A 22,348-nucleotide genomic window follows, 5' to 3' on the forward strand; every position below is an offset into this window, starting at 1 on the left:
TTTTTAATTGCCAACTTTAAATAGCAGCTAATACTTTATAATTTTTAAAATTATGTTTAATATTCTGCCTTATAGTGCATTTGTTTCTGATTTCTGCATAGCTCAACACAATCATTGTAAAATATTTGAAGAGAGTCGAACTGTGTCTGCCGTGTTGAGCGCACACAGGCCTGCGGGTAATCGAAAAATTAGCACGGAAATAGCTATAAGAAAAGTGATTTCAAATTACAATCTCTGACTTCCTGTGTCTTTGGACATGCAGCAGTTAAGTGTCTCTTTGCCAAACAGATGTTGCTGCTGGGGAGCCTGGACATGGCCATCCTTGAGATTTTGTTTTTTAAAAAATTGTACCTATTTATTCGTTACAATAATTCAATTATATAGCCTCCTATTTGACTGTTCTCAAAATCTATGGTTAAGATAAAAGGTGTTTTTCCAGCAGAGGGTGCTACACACTACGAAACGCTAGCTTGAATTGTATTTGTGTGACTCTTCATGGGTGAGAAAGGAGCTTTAAGCAGTGTGGAAGAACTGCAGAAATAAACTTGGTTTCCCCAAGCAAAGACTCAGTATAAACATTGTTCATATCTTGGCAATCAAAGTATGCATAGATTTACACATGTGTATTTATTTATTATACATACTTGATACCGCTCAGCTCAACAGGAGTCCTGGCAGTTTAGGCTGAAAGATAAAAGCAAAATCAGTAAAGGCGACGCTGTTGCTACAGATGGTCACCCAGTAGCCAACCTGTATATTTTTAAGAATGACTGCTTTATATTTTTAACAATGACTGCTTTATATATTTATATGTTTTATTTAATTGTTGTACGCCGCCCAGAGTTACTTCTTGTGAGATGGGCAGCCATATGAAATTGATAAATAAGTAAATAAACCAGCTGATGACCCCCCCCCCCCCCGATTCCCTGTCAAACAGCCGAGTCTTGACTGCCTTGTGAAAGATGGATGGATAGATGCCAGGCTTGTCTGTCAGGACAAGGCATCCCAAAGCAGAGGGTCAGAATCAAGATGGACAGTCCCTGGACCCATGTCCCCTTGTCTTTTTGTCAGGCCAGTGTCTCTTTTAAGGCAGTGTTTTTCAACCTTGGCAACTTTAGGATGTGTGGACTTCAATTCCCAGAATTCCCCAGCCAGTGTGTTTTAAGATGGGTGGACTTCAGCTCCCTGGCTAGGGGATTCTGGGAGTTGAAGTCCACCCATCGTAAAGCAGCCGAGGTTGAGAAACACTGCTATAAGGAGCCTTGAAGCCAAGTCAAAAGGTCCAAAGCAGCTCTTGGATCTGAACTCCAAAGAACCACCCGAAATTAGGTGCAATACTTAAAAACAGCTCTTACCTGCAGGAAAGACATCTAAGAAAATAACCATGCAGGAACAAACACTTTCTAAGTGTGTGTCGGTGCCCTGCCTGTACGTCTGGGCTAGTGTGGTACGGCCAACCATCCCTTGGGGAGGAATTCTGGCTTGCCCAGAGGAGTGTGACCGTGCTTGGGGTAAACCTGGTCTTGTGGCCTCCCGAGCAAAATGTGCCCAAATTAACTGGACCCGCCCTTCCTGCTAGCAGGGGACGCTTCGGTGGCATCCCTCAGCACTTGCAGGCAGGCAAGGAGGGCACATGACGTGTGCCCAGTGAGGCAAGCCCTGCCCCCTTTGATCTTGCCCTGGGTTGTCACTTGCAAGCAGGTAAAAAGTAGGGCTTGTTTCACGACAGCCCAGGGCACGCTGGGTCGTTTTGATGAAACCCCCAGTGGCTGTGGACATCCAGGGTGGGGCAGGGACAGCCGAGGCTAGTAAACTGGCCTGCATCTTCTTTTCCTAAAGCGTTAGGGGAAGGTTTCCACGGACCAAGGCCATCTGGCCGGTATCTAGGGGCCAAAGCGGTGACAATGGCACACGGAAGAGGGTAGCTTGGCATGTAAGAGAAGAACATGGCAGAGATTAATGAGATTAAGGGAGAAAAATTAGATTCATGGTGCTTCTCTGAAACAAAGAGAAAGGGGAAGGATGTGATACATACTTTGGAAGAAAGTGATCTTGTGGGTTGATAAATACACGCAGGGAACTGAAGGTGTGGGCATTACAAAGGAAGGGGCTAAAGTTTATTCAGGGAGATTAATTGGTGCCTTCAAGGCAGTTGTGAGTGCATATAGAAGTAGGGATCTGTTGGTGCTTGCTTGCTTGCTTGCTTGCTTGTCTGTTTGACGTATTTCTGTGCTGCTGGTATCGAAACAGCTCTCAGTGGCTCACACATTAAAAAAAAGTGCAGTATAAAACAAGTCCCATACAGAATGAAAGCACAACATTGCAGGAATTCAAAGAAAATAAAAGGATGGCAAATCATCCGGTCAAATCAAGGAAGGTTCTCCAGAAGAGTTTGGTGTTTGGGAAGATCAGCAAAGAGGGAGCCAGGCTGATCTCCGCAGGGAGGCTGTTCCGCAATGTCGGCGCTGCAGCAGGAAAGCCGTGGCCCCTTGCCTCCCCCCCCCCCCCCGAACCTCCCCAAAATGCGGGATTTGTAGCAGCTCCTCCCTGGTAGAGCTAACCCAGCCTTCCTGAACCTGGAAATATTTTTCAGGCCTCCGGGAACCCCTGCACATTCAGGCTCAAATATAAGCCAGAAGTTACCAAATTGTTATTTTAGTTTCATGGGTAGGCCTGTCTGGATGCGCTAACAGTGTCCTTAAACTAAAAATAAAGAACGAAGCTTACTTCTTTAATGTGAAGCTGCTCAAATTTGAAATACTTTTTTAAATAAATCGTGAACTCCCAGGGAACCCCTGGTGACCTCTCTTGGAACCCTGGTTGTGAGATCCTGATCCATCATAAGGATTTGTGATGTGCCCTTGGTTGTTTAACGTATTTTTAAGGAATGCTTGTAGTGAAATTGAATTTGCAGCAAACGTTAGGTAGATTGTATGCTGCAGTAAGTGTATGGGTCTGACATTTCATTACTTTAGAAAATTTGTACAAAAAACGGAGTGAAGGACTGAGGCGCTACATAAAAATTCCATAAAAAATTAATGCCTCAAAGACAGTGGGAGTCGCGTTTGACAGGGCAAGTGAACAGTGGCATATAAATGGCAAGACAGTAAAGCCAGTGGAAAAACGTGGACCCTTGGCAGAAAGTTTACTAGAGATGGGAAAATGGATGGAGAAATGTTAAGACGTGCAAATAGTGGTCGGGGAGGGGGGTCTCTGGCAGGGCCGGGGGCGCTCAGAAGCGGGGGGGGCGCAGGGGGAGGGTCGAGAAGGGGCCGGGCGGGTGTTTGGGGGAAAAGCAGGGGGGAGGGAGGAGGAAGGCGGAGCAGTGGCGGGGGGGGCGCTGGCGAGGGCCGGGAGCGGCCCGGGGCCAGCCCGCCGGGGCTCCCCTCCCGCCCCTCCGGCCCCTTTCCCGCGCCTGCCGCGGGGCCGCTCGGCCCGGGACCTCCGGCTGCCGGCCGGACCGGGGGGGGGGTCGCCGCAGCGGGCGGGGCGGGGGCGGGGGCGGGGGGGAGGCCAGCGATCTTCCCCACAGCCCCCACTTGGCTCAAAGCGAATGAAGCGCGTTGCCTTTTTCCCCCAAGGGGCAGACCGTCCGCGGCCCTCCAGGGTGGGTCGAAGGGCACCGCCTCTCAGCCCGATCCAGCAGGGCACTGGCAAAGGATGATGGGCGCTGTAGTCCAACAGTAGTGTGGGCCTGCAAGGCGCCTATCTCTGCACTGAGAACATTAAATACAACACTAAATACAAAGTCGAAATCTACTAGTCGAAGCGAATATTTGCAGCTTAGGGTTGAGCTGTGGCGTCCCGGGTGCTCTCTGAGCCTGGCTGTTTCCCTGCAGACGTTTCATGGCCAGGCTAGGCACCGTCTTCAGTGCGAGGAGGGAGGGGGCCCTGCTCTCAGTCTGTACACCGTGGCTTGCCCTGCTTGTGTTTCTGGGGATGTTGTTCTCTCCTTGGGGGTTCCTTGACTGGGCCGTTGTTTGCTGCTGGGTGGGTTGCCTGAGTTAAGAGCTCCTTGATTGGGGTGTATTGTGCTGTTTGCTGGTTCATCTGGTGTTGATCCCAGTGCTGATTTTTGCATATCTGGGTGTCGGTTGCTGGCAAGGGAGTGTCCTGGTCTTTTGGCTTTTCTGTTGTCTCTTTTGAATAGTACGTAAATGTGGTTTACCTCTATGTGTCTGCTGACGGCTGCTCGGTCTGAGTGCCAGGCTTCCGGGAATTCTCTGGCATTTTTTTGGATCTGGCTTGGTCTAGGATGCTCACCGTTCCCCAGCTGAAACTATGGTTGAGTCTGTCCATGTGTTGTGGCCCACTCCCTCTTTGCACTGGAGATGTTGCCTAGCCTGGCAATGAAACGTCTGCAAGAAAACAACCAGGCTCAGAGAGCACCCGGGACTCCACAGTTCGAAACCTATTGAAGCTGGTTTCAACAGGGCTAGATGGCTGGCTATCAGCTTTTGCAAATTAAAGCACGGTGATGATGGACTTCAGGGATATCTGCAGCGGAAGGGTCCGGAAAATGACGCTGGCGGCTGTGTCTGTGTGATGGAAGCCCCACCCCCTTTTTTGCATGCATTGCCTGTAAAAAAGGGGTGGGGCTTCAGTTGTGGTTGCGCCCCTGTGCCGGAGGACCATCTCTGTCCTCCATTATTTCACAGCCCACGAAGGAGTAACAAATCTAGTGCCTGCTAAGATCATTTTTTTAAAAAGCAAAATTACTTTATTAGTTCAGTAATAATTTTAGGCCTTTTCAAGATAAGGTGGTGCCGTTGGGAGGGTTTCATTTCCTGGCTGCTATCTTATCGCAAAAACTACGCCTTGCGTGTTTGAAGATGGGGTATTTATAACTGAACTCTAATAAAGTCCCTCCCGGCACATGTGCCTCAGCCAAGCTGATTGAATACACGATAGGAAAGTTTTGTTCCTCTTTTAAAATATCCCTATGCATATTTCATGAAGGTTTTCCTAGCAGCTTAGCCGTGTTAAGAGGCAGTTGTTCCCCTCTACTTTCCAATTATTGGAGTGAGTTCCTGGGGGATGGTGGTGAGTCTTAGCCCTTCTGCAGGTGAGCAGACAGTGGCCGGAATATCAATCCCAAAGGACTTAATTACTGTACAGAGATATATCTATAATACCAGTTGTATGGATGCTGAGGACACAAAACCTACATTCAGTAAATAAAATAATGCCCGATTGGGTAGGCATTTCTCTAAGCTCGTATCTGCAGGGATGCAAGAGTAGAATCATAGAATGGAAAGTTGGGAGGGACCTTAGAGGTCATCTAGCTCAGCCCTCTGGGTGCAGGAATAGCAGAGATCAGCAGTATCAGACAGATCAAAAGGAACATCCCAGAACGAAGACGGTAAATTGCTTCCAGACAGTCAACAAGAAAATTGCTTGGCTTTGTTTTAAACACTTCTTTTTCTTTAAAAAAAATGTATTTAAAAGAATATAAATTTAAGAGGAAGATACAAAAAACGTAAAGGCATAGTTACCCATGTTGAACTTTAAATTGAGCATATTTGGTTAACACAAGACAAATCCCTAAAAAAGCTAAAAACAGGAAAGAATACACTAAATCTGTACCCAGCGTTATAAATCAAGTAGCAGCGTGATTCTGCAGAGGAGGAGACATCAGATCTTGGAGGTGGCACAAAACCATCAATAACATCACACTCCACGTTTCCTTTGTTCAATTTTATAAAGGCAAATGTTTTGCACAATGCGCGAAGGCCAAGGTGGCTTTGAATGTGTGAACTGCACCCACGGGGTCCCCTTCTGCTGAACGCCCCAGTGCCCAAGATTCAAAAGGAAGGCGCCCCCCTCCGGCTCCCTGCCCTTCCACACTTGGGCTTTGGCATGAGGAAAATTCCTCCTCCCCAAGGGGGGCGATATTTAGAAAAAAACGCCCCCACTTCCGCCCTCCACCGCCGCCTGGCCCACTGGACCCTCCGGCAAGGGAGAACGTCCAGATACATGGGGCAGCCTGCGCAAGAAACTTCTTAAAAATGGACTCTGCTTAAAGGCAGCCTTGGTTTTTTCTCACTGGATTGCTTGAGGTGCTTTACCCTCTCCGTACTTTGCCGGCGTCCACGGCATGGCCTTTTCAATGCAAGTGTGAGTGTGAGAACTTCCAGGAAGCCGTGGGCTGATCAGGATGCATTTTATAAGTGGTTTCCTATCTTGGCCTAACGTGCTCCCATCTCTGGAATATCCCCAGAATATCGTTCTACGAAAGGGGAGGCCAGCGGCCCTCCCGTTCGTAACCAAATACGACTGCCAAGCAGGACCCCAGAAATAGTCAGGGCGGCTCCGAGGGGCGGCTCCTTGATTCTTCACATCTTGTGTGTGTGTGTTTAAAGTATTACTCTGCTCCTCCGAGGAAAAGGCAACTTGGAGTGGCAGGAGGCAGCTCAGGGAGGATTGAAGTGCCCCAGCATTGAAATCAAACTGCAGAGCATTAAGCCGTAATTGAAGACTGTGCTGTAGCTTCTGCAGTCTCTCTGTTGACAAGTGTGTATCCATGCGCTTCTGGCAAGCAGGCCACCCCATGGAGCAGAGTTTGCATTTCTCATTAAGTTTATATTCTCTTCCCTTGTAGAATAACAAGTGCCCTTGTGTTTTGGTGTAGGATTAAGAGCGGTGTTTCTCGACCTTGGCGACTTCCAGATGTGTGGACTTCAACTCCCAGAATTCCCCAGCCAGCCTTGCTGGCTGGGGAATTCTGGGAGTTGAAGTCCACACATCTGGAAGTCGCCAAGGTCGAGAAACACTGATTAAGAGAACGGTCCCTTCCCCGCAAAAAACTGTTATAACTCCAAGCTTTGTGCCTCCAAAGAATAGAAAGGCCGTGTTTGCGGACAAAGAAATCTCACCCCAGATTGCTGACTTTGTGAGGTTGCTTAATAAACGTCCTGCCGATAAGTAGAAATAACACAAAAGAACAGGAAGTTTCTATCTCACGGTCCTTGCAGCATAACAGGAAATTGTCACCCCTCACACTCTGGAAGGAGGGTTTGTGCTGGCGCTGTTTTCTCCCCGGTTCCTGGCCAAACAAATGGCAGGTGGACCGCTTCAGAAACGTTACGCACCCAGCCTGTGGCTCTGCAGGGCTTGCATTGCTGCTGAATCTCCAGCCACTCAGGCCAAGCTATCGTGCGCAGGAGTGGCGCCTTCTCTTGCCGCCCCGGCCGGGTCCCCCCGGGCCTTTCTGCGGGGTAAATCTCCCCAGGGGTCTGTCTCCCTTCAGCCCCTGAAAGCTGGCCTGAGTGGCCGGCCACAGGGAGCATCCCACGAGGCTGATGGCAACCCTGTCCAGCGTGCCCTCTCGGGCTACCCAGACGAGAGCTCGAAATTGGGAAGAATAATTACGCTCTGTCGGAGGCCTCGCCAGCAAGGCAGCAAAAGGGGTCATCCGTCCTGGGGGTGGTTAGCGCCTTGAAGACACCCCCGTGAATTCCATGAATTTAATTAGGAACTTTTTAACATCCCCGCCTTGGATTTTATACTTATATGCCTATTGCTGTTTCAGAATACTGCTGTTACTGTATTTTAACCTGCATTTATTTTAGTTTCATTGTAAACTGCCCGGTCACTCTTGAGGGAGATGGGCGGGGACAAAATTTGAAATAAATAAATAAAATAAATAAATAAACACACACACAAACACACACACACACTCTTGCAGGGGTATTTTAAGACAAGGACTGCCAGGGATGGTATCAGCTCAACTACTGGGACAACCTGCATGGAAGAGAAGACGCAAGGCCAAGCAGTTGAACGCGCAGAGCCACTAGGAGAAAGGGGCGGCTGTTCCTCGGGGGATCAGCATCTGCGTTGCCCGTGGGAGGTTCTGGTTCCCTTGCCTCCTTAAGATTCAAGCCTGGCCTGGATTCTTTCTGTTGGTCACTTGTAATGCAGGAGAGTATTCGGGACTGGCTTTTCGAGAGAGAAGGAAGACTCCATCTACCTCAGCATTTCTCAACCTTGCCAACTTTAAGATGTGTGGACTTCAACTCCCAGAATTCCCCAGCCAGTGCTCGCTGGGGAATTCTGGGAGTTGAAGTCCACACATCTTAAAGTTGGCAAGGTTGAGAAACACTGGTCTACCTACTTGAGCCATTTCCATGAAAATTATATCCAAAGGATGTTGGCTGTGAGGACCCAAAACCCTCATTGGTCCCTGTCAATGAGCTGAATGTGAATCGGCAGCGACAGATCAGAGCTAGAAAGACTAACACAGTTTTGGGCTACATCAGAAGAAGCATCCTATCAAAGACATGTGAAGCCTTTATTCCTCTCGAAATATAGTTAGACACTTCCTGAGGGTCAGATCTGTCCAAGAGTGGAAAGTAGAGCAGTTCTGTGGGGATCTGCAGCACCTGCTGGACAACACGCCTAAAAGAGACGTTATTTTCATCACGGGAGACTGGAATGCTAAGGTGGGCAGTCAAAGGACACCTGGAATGACAGGTAAGCATGGCCTGGGAGAACAAAACGAAGCAGGACACAGGCTGATAGGATTTTGCCAAGACAACTCACTCTGCATAACAAACACTCTCTTCCAACAGCCTAAGAGACGGCTTTATACGTGGACTTCACCAGATGGTCAACACCGAAATCAGATTGACTACATCCTTTGCAGCCAAAGGTGGCGGACATCTGTACAGTCGGTAAAAACAAGGCCTGGAGCTGACTGTAGTTCAGATCACGAACTTCTTCTTGCACAATTTAGGATCAGACTAAAGAGATTAGGGAAGACCCACAGATCAGCTAGATATGAGCTCACTAATATTCCTAAGGAATATGCAGTGGAGGTGAAGAATAGATTTAAGGGACTGGACTTAGCAGATAGGGTCCCAGAAGAACTCTGGACAGAAGTTGGCAGCATTGTTCAGGAGGCGGCAACAAAATACATCCCAAAGAAAGAAAACCAAGAAGGCAAAATGGCTGTCTGCTGAGACACTAGAAGTAGCCCAAGAAAGAAGGAAAGCAAAAGGCAACAGTGATAGGGGGAGATATGCCCAATTGAATGAAAAATTCCAGAGGTTAGCCAGAAGAGATAAGGAATTATTTTTAAACAAGCAATGCGCGGAAGTGGAAGAAGACAATAGAATAGGAAGGACAAGAGACCTCTTCCAGAAAATTAGAACCATCGGAGGTAAATTCCAGGCAAAAATGGGCATGATCAAAAACAAAGATGGCAAGGACCTAACAGAAGAAGAAGAGATCAAGAAAAGGTGGCAAGAATATACAGAAGACCTGTATAGGAAGGATAACAGTATCGGGGATAGCTTTGACAATGTGGTCAGTGAGCTAGAGCCAGACATCCTGAAGAGTGAGGTTGAGTGGGCCTTAAGAAGCATTGCTAATAAGAAGGCAGCAGGAGACGACGGCATCCCAGCTGAACTGTTCAAAATCTTGCAAGATGATGCTGTCAGGGTAATGCATGCTATATGCCAGCAAATTTGGAAAACACAGGAATGGCCATCAGACTGGAAAAAATCAACTTATATCCCCATACCAAAAAAGGGAAACACTAAAGAATGTTCAAACTATCGAACAGTGGCACTCATTTCACGTGCCAGTAAGGTAATGCTCAAGATCCTGCAAGGGAGACTTCAGCAATTCATGGAGCGAGAATTGCCAGATGTACAAGCTGGGTTTAGAAAAGGCAGAGGAACTAGGGACCAAATTGCCAATATCCACTCGATAATGGGAAAAGCCAGGGAGTTTCAGAAAAACATCTATTTCTGTTTTATTGACTATTCTAAAGCCTTTGACTGTGTGGACCATAACAAATTGTGGCAAGTTCTTAGTGGTATGGGGATACCAAGTCATCTTGTCTGCCTCCTGAAGAATCTGTATAACGACCAAGTAGCGACAGTAAGAACAGACCACGGAACAACGGACTGGTTTAAGATTGGGAAAGGAGTATGGCAGGGCTGTATCCTCTCACCCTACCTATTCAACTTGTACGCAGAACACATCATGCGACAAGCTGGCCTTGAGGAATCCAAGGCTGGAGTTAAAATCGCTGGAAGAAACATGAACAATCTCAGATATGCAGATGATACCACTTTGATGGCTGAAAGCGAAGAGGAACTGAGGAGCCTCATGATGAAGGTGAAAGAAGAAAGTGCAAAAGCTGGCTTGCAGCTAAACCTCAAAGAAACCAAGATTATGGCAACCAGCTTGATTGATAAATAGAGGGAGAAATAGATTGACAAATAGAGGGAGAAAATGTAGAATCAGTGAAAGACTTTGTATTTCTAGGTGCAAAGATTACTGCAGATGCTGACTGCAGTCAGGAAATCAGAAGACGCTTAATCCTTGGGAGAAGAGCAATGACAAATCTCGATAAAATAGTCAAGAGCAGAGACATCACACTGACAACAAAGGTCCGCATAGTTAAAGCAATGGTGTTCCCCGTAGTAACGTATGGCTGTGAGAGCTGGACCATAAGGAAGGCTGAGCGAAGGAAGATCGATGCTTTGGAACTGTGGTGTTGGAGGAAAATCCTGAGAGTGCCTTGGACTGCCAGAAGATCAAACCAGTCCATCCTCCAGGAAATTAAGCCAGACTGCTCCCTTGAGGGAATGATACTAAAGGCAAAACTGAAGTACTTTGGCCACATAATGAGAAGACAGGACACCCTGGAGAAGATGCTGATGCTAGGGAGAGTGGAGGGCAAAAGGAAGAGGGGCCAACCAAGGGCAAGGTGGATGGATGATATTTTGGAGATGACGGGCTCGTCCCTGGGGGAGCTGGGGGTGTTGACGACCGACAGGAAGCTCTGGCGTGGGCTGGTCCATGAAGTCACAAAGAGTCGGAAGCGACTGAACGAATAAACAACAACAGAGGTGGTGGCTTCTCCATCTCTGGAAGTTTTTAAAAGGAGGTTGGACAGCCATCGCCTCTCCTGGAGGGTTTACAGGTAGTCCTCACTTAACAACCACAACTGGGACCAGAATTTTGGTTGCTAAGTGAGGTGGTCATTAAGCAAATCTGACCCGATTTTACAGCCTTTTTTGCAGCAGTCATTAAGTGAATCACCACAGGTATTAAGCGAACCATGTGGTCATTAAGTGAATCTTGCAGTTCCCCAATGATTTTGCTTGCCAGAAGCTGGCTGAGAAGGTCAAAAATGGCAGTCTCATGACCACGGGATGCCACGATGGTCATAAATGCGAACAATGCCAAGCACCCAAATTGTGGTCACATGAGTGCGGGGATGCTGTGACAGTCATAAGTGTGAGGACCAGTCGTAAGTCATTTTTAGCACCATTGTAAGTCTGAACCATCACTAAACAAATGGTTGTAAAGTGAGGACTACCTGCAGTTGGTTTTCCTGCACATTGCACAGGGTTAGACTAGATGATCCTTGTGGCCCCCTCAAACTCCGCAGTTTTATGATTCATGCTGATGAAGCACTTTTGAACCTACTTGGAAGGACCCAAGGTTGTCCGAGGGTACCATTTTTTTCTCCAAAGGAAGCCATCCAGTGCTTTTGGGAAGCACAGAAGCCAAACCTGGAGAGGGATTCCCCGCACTGTTGTTTCTCCCAGCCAGTGTTTCTCAGCCTTGGCAACCTGAAGATGTGTGGACTTCAACTCCCAGAATTCCCCAGCCATCTTGGCTTTTCTAGAAAGTCCACACATCCTCAAGCTGCCAGGGCTGGGAAACACTGCTCCCAGCTAATAAGTTCTTCTCCCTTGTTGACACTACATCAGAAATCATCAAGCTGCGGACACGTAGTCCTGGATTCAGCACCGCAATCCATTACTTTCAGAAATGTTGACTCGGTGCTGGAGGGAGCCCAGCGCAGCCCAGTTAAGAGCCAGGGAGCCCCATTCAGATCTCGGAGACCCCCCACTGAAGGTCAGTGTCTGGAACAGGCAGCACAAGGCATGTGGGGCATAGATTTGTAGTTCCTGACCCATCGGTTTGAATTGCAACGTCTCCCGTGGTGAGTCAGTATTCTTAAATTGGATATCCAAGTAAAAAATGTGCAGCTGCTAACATATTGAAGTGGTGGTGACACCGTTTGTTTTGGGCTTGTGTGAAGTCCTGGCCTTCGGGGTGACTCACAGCAGGATTGGAAAACTATGCAGGCTGCCAAAACATTAAAAAATTCATTTTTCACATGGCCGCGTCATCTAGATGTGGTGAAAAGGGTATTTGCTCATCAATGCTCTCTAAACAAGTTGAGTGATGTGCTTTGCAAATACATCTGGTCTACCAACAAGAACATTTGCTGATGCATCCACAATTAGGAAGCGGTAGAACGTGCGGGGAAGATCTGCTGAGGAAGCAGCATTTGATGCTCTAAGGAGGGCAACTTCCATTTTTCAGCCCCGTGTTTTATGTCCTAATGTGCCCCCCCCCCCCCGATCATAGCACTCCTTGAAAGCCTTTCATGCTGCATCCTCATGGTTGCCGGAGCAGACTTAGTCATTCGGCCACATTGTTAAATAGCTGCCGAGCATTAGCTGAGCCTCTTATCAACCCAGCGCATTTCTGCCGGGCAGGAGCGGAAAGACACCCCCCTCTCCGCTTTCTGCAGCGGGGGCGCTCACAGGAAGGGCCTTGCCTGCCTGTGCCCAGAGAGGCTGCTGCCTCCTCTCTCGGGGGCAGAGCAAGGCCCTGAGTGGCCAGCCCCCGGCTCTGCCCCCAGAGTTAGAGACCAGCTGGACGGTCTCTCGAGAGATGGAGCCCTGAGATGGGGGACCTGGTGTGGTTCCAAGTCCTTCATTTTCTTGCTGGGAGGGTTTTAACCCCAGGTCAGCAACCCAGAGTTGCTATTTGCCCTGTGTTGGCGGCCATATACGTTGTGTGTGCAAATGAATAAATGGCAAGCTGCGAAATAGCTGGAAAAGTCAGCAAGCGTCGGGAAGGATGAGGGACCAGGGCGTTTTGAATCTGGCGGTTGCTCAGTGTTCGTATGCCGGGTTAGGCTGTTGCGAGGTTTGCGGGCCCTTCTGTGAATCCACTGGGTTGTGGTGCATCTCCCCTCCTCACCTTCCTGCAATTTCCAAGCCAGTCTTCCTTTCACACAATACTTTTTGCGTCCAGCTTTTACGTGCCTGAGACATGCTGAGGCTGGCAGTGTGATACTTCTGTCTCTGGGGTGGCCTCCGGCCTGTTTGAAAACAAGCATGCCAGTTGTGCCATCCTGTCTGTACGGAAGGCAGGCTTCCGGGCGCCTGGGGGGCCTGTTCTGAGCACTGTAAGTGTAGCGCTGCGCCCATAACTCCCCTGGTTGTATAGCAAAGCCCACGTACCCCTTTTCCTCATGCCAGTTTTCTTTCCTCACAGTCTTCGATCGGCAAGAGCCTTCAGCGAGAAGCCTTAAAAAAACAAGCAATGAAACAAGTAAGTTGACGCCACATTTGTGTGCCCACGTCCCTGTCCTCCGGTGCCACTGTGCCAACATAGATGCCCCTTGATGATTAGTCCTTCTGCCTTACCGTGCAGTCCAGGTACAGAGCAGGTGGCCAGCCTGTTCAGCATCAGGCAGGTGTGTCATGGGTAGGATCAAAAAAGTCAAGATGGCTTTTTGGACCCCCCTCCCTCTGCAGATACTCTTGCCCACAGGAGAAACTCCCTTGCGGGACGTGGAGCTGGTCCTCTTTCCAGCAGGAGACCTTCTGCCTGGAACCCCAGAAGTAACAGGCCGTCATGAGGACTAGCAGTCCTCTACTCTGGTCTTCTCGTGCCTGCCTGCAAGAACAGATGATTTTCTAAAATTTCTAAGCCAAATTATTTGGACAAAATTTTGAAAGCACAGTTTAAACTTTGGGAGCCGTAATAATATTTTCCCCTTTATCACACTTCTTTATAACTCTTAGTAAGTCATCAGTCAGCGTAATGTGTAAATAGACAGGCTGATACGTGAATTCATTATTGGAATACTTAATATGATTTATGTCCATGGTTTTACACAATAGTTCTTCTTGGCACCAGATCTGGAACTTGCTGTCTTGTTTCATAAAAAAAAAAATCAAAATGTTAACCTTTAGTTTCCATGACTTTATTTGTTTAATAGATGGTTCTACTTTTATACAAGTCTGTTTTCCCTGGGTTACTTTTGGCAGTACCCAAGTTGTTACGGACAAATAACCTTTGGCAAGTTGTGTTGCAGATTGCCATGGATCTGCTTGTAGTTTACAACACATCATTGAAATGCAGAGCGTAATGTGGCACCCAGGCCAGGAGAGCCACCAGAGAGCAAATAGCTTCTGGGACAGCCAGTGAAGGGCTCCTTTACTGCTTGAATTTTGTTGTGCAAGTTACGATTTGGAATGGGATATGAAAAAATAATAGGAATACTTAAAATACAGGAAAATGTTTTATTGTAAAGTGCCCAGAGTCCCTTTTGGGAGATGGGCGGTGATAAATCTGATAGATAGATAGATAGATAGATAGATAGATAGATAGATAGATAGATAGATAGATAGATAGGTACAGTTTTAAAAAAGTGTTCCATTGCAGCTAGCTTACTCAGTATTTTGTTTTGCGCTGCACTTGGTGACTCCATTTTTTCCCCAGGCAAAATATGCCAAGAACAGGCAACTACTTCAGGCAAGAGAATATTTGCAATTTGGGGAGCAGGTGGTGGGCTCCCCAATCCATAATGATGTGCAAGATTGCTCTAGGTCTTATACAATGCTGTGCTTTCAATGCCTGAGATCATATATTTTGGACTTGCTTCCTAGCCAGACTAATGAAAAATGATCTTTTGTTCTTTCCTCCTTTGCTTTAAAGACCAAGATGGAGATCCAAAGGGCACTGGCAGAAGACTCCACCGTGTATGAATATGACAGTATTTTTGAGGACATCCAGCAAAAGAAGGCAGAAAGCCATGCCAGCTTGCTTGCAGGGAAAGCAGAAAAAAAGGTCCATACCTTGAAACAAGTGTGATGTCTGCCTTTGTCTGTACCAGCAGCGATTAAGTAGTGGAGAGCTATAGCTCTGGGCGGTGGGAGGAAGCAGAGGGATGCAGAAAAGCAATATAAGGCACTGAGTGGAAAGGAAAACCCATCTGTGGAGTAACCTGAGGCAAGAGTTTCCTCCAGGGATATCCCATGGCCCATTCAGGAAGGATGGTGCTGCCCCTATTTATCTTTTGCACAACCACTTTATTGTCATAAATGGTGTTGCGGCCAAAACCTGGCTCACCTAAAGCAACCAGATCCCTTTGAAGGTGCCACATAATTTTATTTGCATGCCATCAGTAATGCAGCATATGCTTTGATGCTTTGCCGAGCAGCCATCCGCAAAAGCGAAACCAAAGCTTATATACCTTTCACCCACTACTTTGCAAAGGCAAGACAAAGAAAAAGGCAGACACGGCAGAAATTACGGCGGGACGACGGCGTGTTCTAGATAAACCCATCTGTGCGACCTTACTCTTAGCTATCCCTTCCTACTGGGTCAGTGTGTTTGCCATACTATCTTTGAAATGTGGTCAGTGAATAGAAGCAGTGTGGTTTACTGGGCCACGGGGTCCCGGCTGGGCCTTCTCCCTCCCGGCGCTCAGGGCTGCTGTGAATGTTTTCTTCCAAGGGCACTTTAAGCAGTTCGTAGGTCTTGGGGGCATCTCAGAGGTCCGTTAGTGAATACAGTTTACGTGTGTACGTGGTGGGGGGGTAGCTTTACCACCACAGTGGTGCGATCTTTGACTTGGACTTGACTCCCTGGGTGAACCTCTGTTCCCATTTCAGGACCAGGAGGAGGATGTCTTGCTCACTCCACCTGGCAAGTCCGTGAGAGGGGGGCTTCTCCTGCGGGGTGCTGGCGCAAGCGTTGGAATGGCCTGCTTCTCATCCCTCCGAGCCGCCCCTTACCCTTCTCCGGCATCTCGGGGAAGACGGGGCAGCTCCGGAAGGGGCGAAATGTCATGCCCGGGAATTATTGCTCAGCGCAAACATACTTATTTATATTTCAAATTTAGTCACCGCCCATCTCGCTCACAGAGCGACTCACAGTAAAACAAGAATAAATGCTAACTAAAATACAATAAAACAGTGTTCTTAAATAAGTAAGATATTCCAAGGCATGGATGGTAAATAAGTTCTTGATCTACGGGAGCATCTTCGGGGTGCCGACCACCCCCAGGGTTGGTTATCCCCCCTCCCGCCCCACGCGAGACGGCAGAGCCAGGTCTTTGCCCCCTTCCGGAAGGCCCTGGGAGAGAGGGGGCCCGCCTCTCCTCTGGGGGAAGCGTGTCCCACAGGGCGGGGGCCACGGCAGAGAAGGCCCTCCTCGGCCCGGCCAACTGACAGTCTCTCACGGACGTGGTCCATAATGTGCCCTCCCTGCCTGACCGGGTGGGACGGGTCGATGTTATGGTGGCGAGATGGCCCCACGCCACGTAGGGCTTTGGAGGTGATGACCAACACCTCGGACTGGACCCGGAAGCAGACTGGCACCCAGTGCAGCTCCCGCAGCAAAGGTGGTACGTGTGCCTTCCTTGGGGCACCCAAAATTGCTCACGTGGCCGCAATTTTGGAACATGAAATACAAAATGTGTGAAATCCGCACTTCACCGACACAGGCCCGTCTTCCCCCCGCCCTCTCCTTGCAGCCCAAATACATCCAAAATATCCTCAGGGCGGCCGAGCTGCGGAAGAAGGAACAGGAAAAGAGAATGGAGAAGAAGATCCAGAAGGAGCGGGAGGCCGAAGGGGACACCTTTGACGATAAAGAAGCCTTCGTGACATCGGCATACAAGAAGAAGCTGCAGGAGAGAGCCGAGGAGGAGGAGAGGGAGAGGAAGGAGGCGGCGGTGGAAGGTGAGGGGGGGAGAAGTGGCCCTTGGCGGGGTACAACTCGGGGTGGGCTCGTCCGGCTGCGGACCCCCGTGAGCCAAAGCCGCAGTCGTCTTGGGGGGGGGGCGGCTGCTCACGGGCCTTCCTTGCCATCTTCCGCTGGGGGGGCTGGGGTATTACATCTCGTGCAAGGAAGTGGGGGGGAAGCAGGTGCAGGGGTTTCCCTCAGGGGCTGCTGCTGCGTTCTTCAGTGTGGTAGAGAGCGAGCCAAGGACACCGGGAGGGTGTTTATGACAAATCACCACTTGGCGTTCCTTGTTCAGACACCGGGGAAGGTGCAATCCGCAAGGAGGGAGGTGTGGACGAGATGCCAGGAGCAGCTCCCTGACTCCGTGGGCTGCCAGTGAGTGGGATGGGCTGCCCCAAGAAGTCGAAAGGCCGGGCGGTCATCTGCCAGAGACGCTCTGGCGGATCCTGTGCGAGCAGGGGATTGGACCAGATGACCTCTAAGGTCCCTTCCAACTCGGGGAGTCTGTGAGACACCTGACTCCCACACCCAGCTGCTCTGGTGCAGAGGCTGCCCTGTGGAACAGCCCAGCCCCCCCTACCCTGAGGTGCAAATGGCCCCAGCACTGTTGGTCTCTGTAAGGCAGCCTTTCTCAGCCTTTTCACCCTGGAGGGACCCTTGAAATATCTGCCAGGCTCGGGGAACCCCCGCCCATCCGGGCTCAAACAGAGGCCGGAAGTTACAAAATGATTCTATTTGTTTCATGGGTAGGCTTTAACAGTGTTCTTAAACTAAAAATAAAGAATGAAACTTTCCTCTTTAATGTGAAGTTGCCCGAATTTGAAATAATTTTTTAAATAAATCGTGATCTCCCAGGGAACCCCTAGTGACCTCTCGCGGAACCCGAGGGTGCCACCGAACCCTGGTTGAGTAACCCTACTGTAAGGCCTTGAACACTTTTTTTCTCACAAGCCTTAGGCCAGAGTGTTGGGCGAGCCCATCCGGTGATGGTTCTGAAATGAGGGGAAAGGCAGCCTTTACGGGTGACGCAGGCTCCTTCCTCCTCTCAGCCCCAGCCTTTGGCTTTCTGTAATTCCACCCATCTTTGCAGATCCTGCCTTTTTCCAGCTAACACAGAGGATGTGGGCAATCACTTCTCCTGCTACTATTACTATCACTGCTGAATAGTATCTGAAAGTTTCCTCCCAAGCGGCTGCTGGCTTGGGGGCAAGGCGCAAGGCCAGCTGGGAAGTACCAGCCTTACCAGGTAGACCAGAGAGGGAACACGGCCAGATGGGCTAATTCTACTTTATTGTAAGGCTACATTGACAGAATCTTGCAGGTCTGAAAGTGCAATTCTCCCCCACCCGTCTCCTCTACAGCCTGATAAGCCAGGGAGGGTCCCTCCTGAGCCTCTTTCTCCTCCCATTGTGCAGCTGTGGGCTCTGCCGCCTCTTATCTGGCTGTTCCCTGGGCAGCATCTCCTCGCCCTGTTTCCCAAGGTCAATAGCATTACAGAAAAAAAAAATCTGGGCCTCCCTGAAATCAGACTCTGTTCTGGAATGTGTTTTGGGCACAGCCTTTCGTTCCGTGTGGAAAGGGAGGTAGTTGGAAAGGGGCTGAAATAGGGTAGTTCTCTTCCCCTTCGTGAGTGGATTCAGATCAATTTTTAAAATGTCTTTATATTCTAAAAAGAAGGAGATGGAGGAGTATGTTCCTATAGGGCGGGGGTCCTCAGAATGTGGTCCCAGAGTCAAGATGGCGGCCACGATGGTGCAATTAAAGTTTCACCTGGTTTTTGAACAGGTGGAGTGCTGCTTGCAGCTTTGCAGCCCCCATCTTGCCTTTTTTAACCATGCCCTGTGGGCATCCCTGCTATATATATTTATATTTATATTTATTTATTCCATTTTACAGCCAGCTGTACGTGGTCCAGATTTCATAACACGTTAAAGGACTGAGCGAGTCTTATATTAACAGGAGTAAGAGTAATTAATTAAGGTTAATAAAATCCATTTTTATCCTTAGGTTTTAGTTTATCTTATTCACTCTTAGGTATAATTCGTTTATTGTTCTGGTATTCCTTCACTGTCTTCCATTTCACTAGCAAACCTAAAATAAACCTCTCTCACTCAGCCTGCCTGGACGTTACCAAGCAGAAGGACCTGAGCGGCTTCTATCGGCACCTGCTGAACCAAGCCGTGGGGGAAGAGAAGATGCCCCACTGCAGCCTTCGGGGCACCGGGTAAGCTTGGGACCGGTGACCCTGGGGGATCCCGGCGTTCCCCCGGCCAGCAGGGCTCGCGGGATGCAGAGGGTGTCTCGGTTGGAAATGCAATCAAAACGAACCCTTGTGCCCCTCTGGGTGAGATGCACAGCTGAGTTCAAGCTGTTTTTTTTCCTCTGCAGAGGCAAGGAAGAGTTTTATCTCCCTTGGAAGGATGTGTCAGTAGCGCTTTGGAAAGGAGTATTTTGAGGGAGCTTCAGGGCCCCAGCATAAGTGTCCCAGCCAAGAATGCGGGCTGGGGGGGTTGAGTTATGTCCCTTTCTCTGAAGCGGCACCGAATTCTGGAGCATTATCAAGGGACTTCCCAGGTGCAGCTGTGGAGAAGCCGGTTCCATGTCAATCATGATAGTGACATGCTTTTTGCTGAGAGTGGTGATGTGGTGCCAGAACCTGAAAGCCATCATTGCAATACCAAAATGGCAGTCGTGTCTTCTCCCAACACCCTCAGCCAGCCCTAGGTGAAACATTTTATGCTGCCTGACTCCATCCTGGCTTTCTGTCTTCATGGGCCCACCCCAGAGGTACAGAGTCAGCTGAGGAACCAACCTATAAATCTGTCGGTTGCTTCCATGATTTGCTTCTTACTTCGCATCGCTGCTCGTCGGTATTATCGGTCCCCTTCTGCAGCTGCTTTTCCCTCTTTGTCGGCATCTTGTCCACAGCCCGCTTGCTGCTGGGCGCTTCTTTTGGTAGAACATTAAAGAGAAGGGAATCATGAAACAGCCCACATGCTGAGGGAACTTGGCTACCCGTCCCCATTACAGGCACCAGCAACTTCGCTGAAGTGTGGAAAGGCTCTGCATCGCCACGGGGTTCAGAAGGCACGGAGTCTGTCTGTGGTTAAACAAGGCCCAGCGAAAGGAGCTTTTGCTACGGGCTGTTGAAGCGGTGGAGATGCGCTCAGGAGCCACAGCGAGCGGCTAATCCGATGCGGCACCAGACGGCTCCTGCACTCCTGTCGACCGATGCAGACAGGACAAAGGGCAGCGTGCCTCGGGGGGCGGGGGGGCTTTTGGCCAAAGGGCTTTCTCAGTTATTGGCTACAGGGAGGAAGGGACTTTTCAAGGCACCACTCTGCTGCGCTCTGTCCATTTCCATTAGCGGCCAGCCAGGTGCTGGTAAAGCTTGCAAGTAGATTGTGAGAATTTATTTATTCCTTTATATTTCAAATTTCGTCACTGCCCATCTCCCTCAAAAGAGGGACTCTGGGCGGTTTACAGTAAAACTAAAACTAAATGCAGGTTAAGATACAATAAAAACAATACCTGTTAAATATAAATATAAAATATAAAATCCAGGATGGCGATATTCAAAGTTCTTAATTTAAATTCATAAATACGCAGGGGCCTCTTTAGGGCACTAACCACCCCCAGGGTTGATTACCCCCCTCCCACCCGACCCAAGATGGCAGAGCCAGGTCTGCGCCCTTTTCCGGAAGGCCAGGAGAGCAGGGGGCTGTCCTACCTCTGGGGGGAGAGTGTTCCACAGGGCAGGGGCTGCGGCAGAGGAGGCCTGCCTCCTGGACCCCGCCAGAGGGAACTCGCTTACCGACGGGGTCCGCAACAGGCCCTCTCTGCCTGACCGGGTGGGATGGTCGATGTAGCGAGGGTGAGGCGGTCCCTCGGGTAGGGCTTTGGAGGTGATGACCAACACCTCGAACTGGACCCGGAAGCAGACTGGCACCCAGTGCAGCTCCTGCAGCAAAGGTGGTACGTGTGCCCTTCTTGGGGCACCCAAGACTGCTCGCGCAGCCACATGTTGTTTGTCCCTGGCATCAGAGGTTCGGAAATGCAGTCACCTTGAACAAGGGATTCTGTTTACCTGGTACAGTCCAACCTATGGGATAATGCAATAAATGTGCAGTTTTCTGCACATCCCAGTTTCCATTCAAAATATGATAATGCCTACAGAGGGGTATGTGCACTTTCATGGTTACTCTGCATGTGTAGGGAATTAACATGTAGGAATTACCCTGTTTAGGTTCAAGGGAGAAAACCTCGCTGAAGAGCCGCCGGACTCCAGTCAAGCCAGCAGAAGTCTGGGAGGCCAAGCAAGAAGAGAGGAGGACCCGGATGCAGACGGCGACTCGCAAGCAGGCAGCAGTGCGGGCGAAGACGGGGCTGCCGAGGGGGTCCCCGCAAGCAGAGGCAGTGAGGGGAGGGCGGCCGGGGCGGGTGGCCGGGATCGTGGCGGGGGCCGTTCCAAGCCCCGGCAAAGCCAGAGAGACTCGAGGTCCCCCAGCGAGGAGAGGCACCCCCACCCCCGTCGGGCAGAGAAGGGCGATGCGGCGGGAGGGGGGAAGGCCGGGCAGCACGAGGAGAAGAGCCGCCACGGGAGGAGGCTCCAGAGCCATGGAAGGGACGCGCGAAGCGGGACCGAGGGCCACCGCAGGAGGCGGGAAGACCGGGAAGACCGGCCAAGGAGGAAGGACCCAGAGGAGGAGGAGGAGGAGGAGGAGGAGAGGCAAGAGCAGAGGAGAGGAAGAGGAAAGAGGGAACGTCGAGCCAGAGAGAGAGACCGAGACGGAGACAGGGAAAAGGGAAGGGGACGGGACGCAGCCGGCAGGGAAGGGAGAGACGAGAAGCCGACGCACGGGAGGAAACGCAGCTCTGGGTCCATGGCCCAAGGGGGCCCTTCCAGCCCTGAGAAATCCCCCGAGGTGCAGCGCAAGGCTGCAGCGGACGGCGGAGAGGAGCCGGCGGAGAAGCCCCCGGAGAGCCTCGGCAAATTTGCAAAGCGGAGCAACCAGGAGACGGTCTTGTCTGCCCGGGACCGCTACCTGGCCCGGCAGATGGCCCGCGTGGGCCCCAAGTCCTACGTGGAGACCGAAGAAGATTAGGGCTGGCTTCGGGGGGGTCTCCGGAGGGACTTCGCTGGGAATCTCAGGGCCCTCTGAGTGGCAGTAATCCCTGGCCACTCGCTTCAAAGATTCTGGGCACGAGCGGCGAAGACGGTGGGCCGAGGGACCTCGGAGGGAGCCCTCGGCTCCCTTGTGGCCTGCCCCTCTCCTCTCGAGGCCAGGAGCCTCCTGGGCCGGAGCACGTGTTCGGGCCCAGTCTGGGCCACGTGGCCTTCGCGGACCTTTCCTCAAGGTCCAGAAACCATCCGAGAGTGCAGAGGAAGGGAGGGAAGCATGCATATTATACGAGATCGGAGTGTTCTTACTTTTTTGTTTCAAATACACTGCACTTCCATAGCGGATTTAAAGGTTAGGAGTTTCTGTTTGGCACTTCGTTACTTCTGCCTTCCAGAACCAGTGAAATAAAGTGAAAAAGAGAAGTA

General features: G+C 50.1%; 1 protein-coding gene across 3 annotated transcripts in view; it reads left to right on the forward strand.

Annotated features, from left to right (window-relative positions):
* The window catches only part of NSRP1 (nuclear speckle splicing regulatory protein 1), a 33,943-nt gene extending 11,595 nt beyond the window's left edge, over positions 1-22,348 (forward strand). Inside the window, exons 3-7 of one of the 3 annotated variants that reach the window (XM_063295932.1) lie at positions 13,318-13,374; positions 14,767-14,898; positions 16,589-16,796; positions 18,916-19,024; positions 21,047-22,348. In XM_063295932.1, coding sequence (XP_063152002.1) covers positions 13,318-13,374; positions 14,767-14,898; positions 16,589-16,796; positions 18,916-19,024; positions 21,047-21,905 — 1,365 coding nt within the window. In that variant the 3' untranslated portion in view covers positions 21,906-22,348. The remainder of the gene's footprint in view (positions 1-13,317; positions 13,375-14,766; positions 14,899-16,588; positions 16,797-18,915; positions 19,025-21,046) is intronic. The other 2 variants (XM_063295942.1, XM_063295951.1) reach the window with 2 other exon arrangements.

This window comes from Candoia aspera, chromosome 1 (assembly GCF_035149785.1).
Source record: "Candoia aspera isolate rCanAsp1 chromosome 1, rCanAsp1.hap2, whole genome shotgun sequence".
NCBI lineage: Eukaryota > Metazoa > Chordata > Lepidosauria > Squamata > Boidae > Candoia > Candoia aspera.